Source organism: Carlito syrichta, unplaced genomic scaffold (genome assembly GCF_000164805.1).
Source record: "Carlito syrichta isolate Samal-C Ts95f unplaced genomic scaffold, Tarsius_syrichta-2.0.1 Scaffold123581, whole genome shotgun sequence".
Classification (NCBI taxonomy): domain Eukaryota; kingdom Metazoa; phylum Chordata; class Mammalia; order Primates; family Tarsiidae; genus Carlito; species Carlito syrichta.
This window is the reverse complement of record NW_007067677.1, coordinates 183686-190573: the sequence shown is the minus strand read 5'-3', so window position 1 is coordinate 190573 and position 6888 is coordinate 183686. Positions and strand designations below refer to the sequence as shown.

The 6888-nt window shown below is 43.4% G+C and overlaps 1 protein-coding gene across 1 annotated transcript in view; it reads right to left on the bottom strand.

Annotated features, from left to right (window-relative positions):
- LOC103249837 (A disintegrin and metalloproteinase with thrombospondin motifs 12) overlaps positions 1 to 6888 on the bottom strand; it is a gene marked incomplete at its 5' end in the record, with an annotated part of 154497 nt that overhangs the window by 19344 nt on the left and 128265 nt on the right. The window contains one exon of the mRNA XM_008048455.2: positions 1699 to 1875. Within this exon, the coding sequence (XP_008046646.2) occupies positions 1699 to 1875 (177 nt within the window). The remainder of the gene's footprint in view (positions 1 to 1698; positions 1876 to 6888) is intronic.

Here is a 6888-nt window from a genome sequence, read left to right as displayed (position 1 = left end):
CCTCCCAGGCGGGTCTCGAACCCGCAGGCTCAGGCAATCCACTCACCTCAGCCTCTCAAAGGCGCGGGATTACAGGCTGAGCCACCGAGCCCGGCTATACTCAGCTATTTTTAAAAATTTATTGTAGAGAGGAGTTCTTGCCAAGTTTCCCAGGCTATTCTCGAACTCATGGGGTCAAGCAATCCTCTCACCTTGGCCTACCAAAGTGCTGGGATTACAGGCTTGAGCCACCGCACCCTGCTGAGTCTCAACTTTTAACGGGATTACTAAGGCCTATCATCCAGGTCATGAAGAGAATTAAACTAAGTATTTTAAGTTAAGTGCTTAGCTCATGGACACATGCAAGACACACTGGGTTCTTTTCTGGTCTTCTCCCTATCATACATAGATACAGTTGGGAATATGTTTTAGCTATTGAAGCATTTATCTATTGAAAATGAGATCACTGTACTTCACCAAAGGAGAGTAAACTTGTTTTCATGTGTCAAAGTATAATGAAGAGCCAGCAGATGGGAATGCAAACTAGTGCAACCTTTTTGGAAAACAGTGTAGCGATTTCTGAAAGAACTAGAAATTGACCTTCCATATGACACAGCAATCCTGCCATTGGGAATATACCTGGAGGAACTCAAATCATTCTACAAAAAAGATACCAGTATATGCATGTTTATTGCAGTACTATTCACAATGACAAAAACATGGAACCAACCATGCTGCCCATCAAAACTGGACTGGATTAAAAAAAAATGTGGTACATATACACAATGGAATATTATGCAACCATAAAGAAGGACCAACAAATGGACTTTGCAGCAACTTGGATGGATTTAGAGTCTATCATTCTCAGTGATCTATCACAGAAATGAAGAACAGAGTACTATATGTTCTCACTCATAAGCGGACCTTGAACAATGATCATAATACTATAAGAAAGGGATTGGCAGTGAGGGAAACTGCCAGGGGAGAGGGGAGGGATTGGCAGTAGTGGGAAACTGCCAGGGGAGGAGGGGTAAACTCATCAACAAGGGTACCTGCATAATGAACAATTGTATACCTAACCCTGAATCGTACCCTACATCTTTAAAATTAAAAGTTAAACAAGTAATAAATAAAGACCCAGCAGAGTCAGGGGCCTCACAATAGAGGGAGCACACAAATACATGCATGTATGCACATGTATACACACACACACACACACGCGCGCGCGCGCCTCTTTATTTATGCAAATAATGACCTGAACGCTTAACTGAGAGATGGAACTCTAAAAATATTCTGTATGTGGAGAGGACATGACCATTTCCCCCAGCCTGACTGCAGAAGCCTCAGAGAGGCAGGTGAGGCTGTGTCCTAAATGGCTCTCATCAAAGCAGTCCTTGTTCAAACCATTCTATCGTGCTCATTTCCCCAGCAGGGAGCCCAACTCCCCAATACATCCACTGGGAGGCCAGGTTGTAATACAACACTGAACTATCATGTTTGAAACCATAAAACATTGCCTTCTCCATGGAATTATTTCAGCTCTTGAAAGTTTTCAACCCTTTCAGCTTCCCCAATACAGTATGGGGGTCACCGAATGGAGGCAAGTCATTGGCATGACTCAGGTGTGGTCTTCCTTGATTTCTACACTCAAGCACTGACACAGAGATTCATGGTTTGCCAGATTGTACGAGGGTGTATCTCACTTTTGGGGGGCCATACCTGGTTCCAGGGTTCCACCTGCCACTCCTCACAGGGCTCAGGGTTACAGCTCACGCTCAGTGGAGGAGGAATGCCAGCCAGAAACTGGCAGTGAAATGGCCTCAGGCTCCGGTGGTCCCGGCTGTCCATGCACTGAATCTCACGGATCTTGAAGCCCCCGCTGCAATTTCTGGAGCACTGTATGAAGAACAAAAGCAAAGGTGATCCCCATGTCCTTGGCATCAGGTCTCCTGTCTCCGAGGGGTTCCAGGTCAAGTTCAAGTGAAGCTGTTTCCCCTCACACATCATGGAGAGGGAGTCACATAAACAGCTCTCTGAGACAGACTTCTGATGTCAGAAAACGCATGCGTGGAAGTATAAGGGTTTTGATGTCTGACAGAAGTCATAAGAATTCCAGTTTTGTCGCTCAAAAAGTAAGCCCTTGGACATGTCACAGAAGCACTCTGAACTGCAGGAGGCACATCTGTAAACTGAGACCATAATTGCTACATCACAGCTGTTAAGATTACAGACATTGGCTGGAGTGCCTGCTGGCAAAGCACCTGTCTTGGGGGTGGCCATTCTCTCTGGAAGTCTGAAAGCAGGCTGCCAGCCTGCTTTCCTGGGATGGGGCATCTTGGGGACAGAGAGACTCACTGCCAAGTCTCCTCCATCTCTCCCTCAGAATCCTGGCTTTCTCCATTATGCTGAATGCAGAACAAGTTACTATGTCTCTAATGAAGATACATTAGGAAATCAAACTGAATAACTGCTCAGGGGATTGACTCATGGGCAGGCGTGAACAACCCTGCCCTTGTCCCCACCATCATCCTTCCTTCTACAGCCATCATCGCCCGCCACTATCACTATCAGCACATATCCATGAAAAGCCACTAAACAGGCCCTACTAACTCCCTTCCTCTCACACCCTGCTCCTTCTATAGCAGCCCTGTGTCCTACTCTGTCTCAGGAAATTACACAGTTTTCCAGCAGGCTACTGACTTCCCTGGGACCATGATGAACACTGATGTGCCTGGGTCACCTATGACCAGAGTTTACTCAGCCTCCTCCAGGGTGCTGCTTTTGTTGACTCTCTGACCTCCCTTTTTGATTTCAGCAGCCACCCACCTCCCAGCCATGTGTATTTTATTTTGTCATAATTTCACCTTCCAGGACTTGTTCTCTGGTTCATTTAAAACTCCAGCGCCTGCCATATCCCTTCAGTTTGTCTTCCCTCTGCAGCCTGGTGTCTCATGGCCAGACCGGGCCTGGCCTGTTTTGTCATTGCCCAGACTCTGGTGAGGACCCAAGGAAGGTGAGATGGAGGTAGACACTGTACTCATCAGCCCAGATAATTCCCCAGACTCTCCTTGGGTTAACACTATGTTCTTGTGGTCCTTATGTTCTGAGTGTTCCTTTCTCCTCTCTGTACCTGCTGCTGTTCTTTTTTAAGCCTCAGCTTAAATGGCACCTCCTCAGAGAGGTCCTCCTTGAATACTTGATCTAAAGGAAGCAGTTCTCTTGTTATTTGTTTCTACTCCTCTGTTTCCATCCCAGAAAGTTAAAATGTAGAAGAACTTTTATTTAATTCATCTATCCTTTCTACTAGACTGTCACTACCATGGAGGCAGAGTCTGACCTGTCCTGTTTAGGATCATATCATGAGCACCTAGCATGAGGCCAGGCACAGTGTAGATGGTCAGTGTGAATCTGTTGAATGAACATTGCATTCTGAGAACATGCCAGCTGGGAGTGCTCCCAGTGGGTTGAAGGGATCTCTGGCAACCACAGGATGAAAAGCATCTTTCTTTACCCTCCTAATTCTTCCACCAATAATCTCATTGGCAGTCTTGGCTGAGGACATGCACCAGGAAGGTTGTCCATTGCTGTGAGGTATATTTAGTCGGCTCTCTTTCCTACAAGGTGAAAAGCACACTCTCTTTTTGGCCTTGATAGACTAGTCATGATTATAGGATTGTGGCTGAGGAAAGAAAATTCCTTAAGACACTTCAGTAGAAGTAAATCCCCAAATACTCTCCTGTATCTTCCACTGTCTGGCAGATTGCATCAAGGCACCTGACTTCAAACCTTGGTCTGCCACATGAAAAGATGTGGGCCTGTGTGACAGAGGGCAGATTGATGCTCTGATGCTTCCATAAACCAAATGCATTTAGCGTCTCAGAAATAAGCAATTCTAGTCAAACAGCCCCCCAAAATACATATTAAAAACTGCATTTTCCTGCCATGCAGTAAGCACACACACAGAAAAAAAAAAAGTAACTTCCAACTTAAAATTAGCCACAGAACAAATGAGAAAGCAGGATAGTAATTACCACCCAAATCAACCATTTGTCTGACAAAATAAATTTCCAGGAAATAGCACATGGTTAAAACAAGAGGGCTCTTTATTAGGAAAAGGGAATTTTGTAAGACATCAGTATAAAATGGGGTTTTATTTTCTTATTTTCCACTTGTTGCTGTAATTCATTATTTCTAAATTTAATTTTCAAATAAGCATTATTCTTTTCTCTAGAGCATGTTCACATTCAATAGGAAATAAAGTTTATTAATATGCTGAAGTCAGTAATTAGGAAAGAAACTAAATCTATGATTTTTCTTTTCCATTGTCAAAGGGCCTCTGATTCAGTTAGCAAGAGGGAAGTGGCAGCATATTAAATCACTCCACTCCTAATGCTGTCTTGCTTTTGTGTGCTGAATGATGACTGTTAAATTCATTTTCTTCTTGCCCAAGAGGAGAGTCATTTGTATTCCTGTTTTCCTAACCTGAAGCTTGTGAACCAGACTGAGGACAGGAACCAGGCTAACGAGAACAGAAAGACTGGCTAACGCCCTGCTGAAACCAAACTTGCCTGATAGTCTTCCCGTTATCCCATTAGTTTGTTTAACTGATGTGATATGTAAACCAAACTGAGTTAAAATAAAAAAATACTCTTAAAATGACTGACGGTACTGGGAAACTATGGGGGGGAGGGGGATGGGATTAACAGTAGCAAATATCTGTCGGGGGATGGGAAAACACCTCTTATCAACAGGGTGCCTGAATGAAACGTAATTGTACACCTAACCCTTAACTGTACCCCACAAAACCATAATAAAAAATACTGATTAATTAAAAAAAATACTCTTAGCTTACAGGAGCTACTGACAGAGATAACATGAAATCACAACTTTTTTTTACTTGTGCTTTTTTTTTTTGAGGTGGGGTCTCATTCTGTCACCCAGGCTGGAGTGCAGCGGCATGATCATGGCTCACTGCAGCCTCAACCTCCTAGACTCAGGTAAGCCTTCTGCCTCAGCCTCCCTAGTACTGGAACTACAGGCACATGCCACTACACCTGGTCGATTTTTTGATTTTTTGTAGAAACAAGGTCTTGCTACATTGCCCAGACTGGTCTCAAACTCTTGAACTCAAGTGGATTCTTCTACCTTGGCTCCCCCACAAAGTGTCTAGGATTACAGGTGTGAGCCGCCATGCCCGGCCTCTTATGCTATTTTTGATTTATGAAGTCATCTTGATATACTTTCCATGTTGGATTCAGTGTTCAGATAAGTATAGCATAATTGATGAACATAGGATTTAGAGATCAACAGAGCACATCCATCTATGACCCTGGCGCCTAGTGGCTATATGACAGCAGATTAATCACTTCATTCTCTAAGCCTCAATTTCTCCATTGGAATTACAAGGAGATAAGCTAGATGATTAAATTATCCCAAGACTCTAGAGTGTCATAAGTGTATGAGACCACAGGATTTGTATTCAGTTTTGATTTCAGAATACTTTCTTGGTCTCAAAGTCACATGCCAAATACTAAACCAGAATATAGAAATAATTCCTTTATCCTCTTTTCCTTATGCTAAACACATGCATAAGACCTTTAAAATAAAATAATTCATTCCAAAAATTCTAAGATGAACAGCAGCAAAATTTATCTGTTCATCTGCTCCTCTCTTCCTGCGACTTCCCTTTTCCCCCAGTTATTGAGCATTTACTGTGTTCGAAGCTCTGTATCCGTATCCTAAGTGATAATCTAGTGGGGGCAGGAAAAGTCACACAAATAGGTAAAAACAATAAAGATTTTATGCCATAGTTGTTCATGATCTAGTGAGGACACAAAGGAGGAGGCTGTCACTTTCACCTTAGGAAGTCAATAAGGCCTGAAAAGAGTCAAGTCTTGAGCTGAATTTATTGATTTATTTATTTTTGAGTTAGAGTCTCACTCTGTTGCCCAGGCTGGAGTGCAGTGGCATGCTCACAGTCAACACATCTCAACCTGCTAGGCTCATGTGATCCTTCTGTCTCAGCCTACCAAGTAGCTGGAACTGCAGGTGGTCACCATCATACGCTGCTAATTTTTTTTTTGCTAATTTTTTCTCTCACCAAGTTACTCAGGCTGGTCTCAAACCCATAGGCTCAGACAAGCCTCTCACCTCAGCCTCCCAAAGTGCTAGGATTATAGGTGAAAGCCACTGCATCTGGCCCAAGCTAAATCTTATAAGGTGAGTAGATGCTCACTTGGCTAGCAGAGTGCGGGACATTTGAAGTGAAGAGAATGGCTTGTACAGAGACACAGAGCTGGAAGTAGCATGGCTTATCTGGCAGCCGTAAGTATATCAGAGTGTTAGAGCAGTGAGTAGTGGTGGAAAGAGAGGGTGGAGAGGCCACCATGGAGAGGCTTGTGGTCTGGACATCAGTGGTCTCGGTGATCTTAGAGGCCTAACCATTTCTTCTTAGGAATTCCTTAATCTGAAACTCCCAGCAGTGTCAAAAAAGGGTGACAGCTAAAAGTGGGCAAAAGACATGAATAGACACTTCTCAAAAGAAGATATACAGGCAGCCAAGAGACACATGAAAAGGTGCTCAGCCTCACTCATCATCAGAGAAATGCAAATCAAAACCACATTGAGATACCACTTAACCTCAGCAAGAATGGCCATCATTAATAACACAAACAACAACAGATGCTGGCGAGGATGCAGAGAAAAAGGAATGCTTCTACACTGCTGGTAAGAATGCAAACTAGTGCAACCACTCTGGAAGACAGTGCAGTGATTTCTGAAAGAACTAGAAATTGACCTTTCATATGATGCAGCAATTCCCCTATTGGAAATATAACTGGAGGAACCCCAATCATTCTACAAAAAAGATACCTGCACACGTATGTTTGTTGCAGTTCTATTCACAATAGC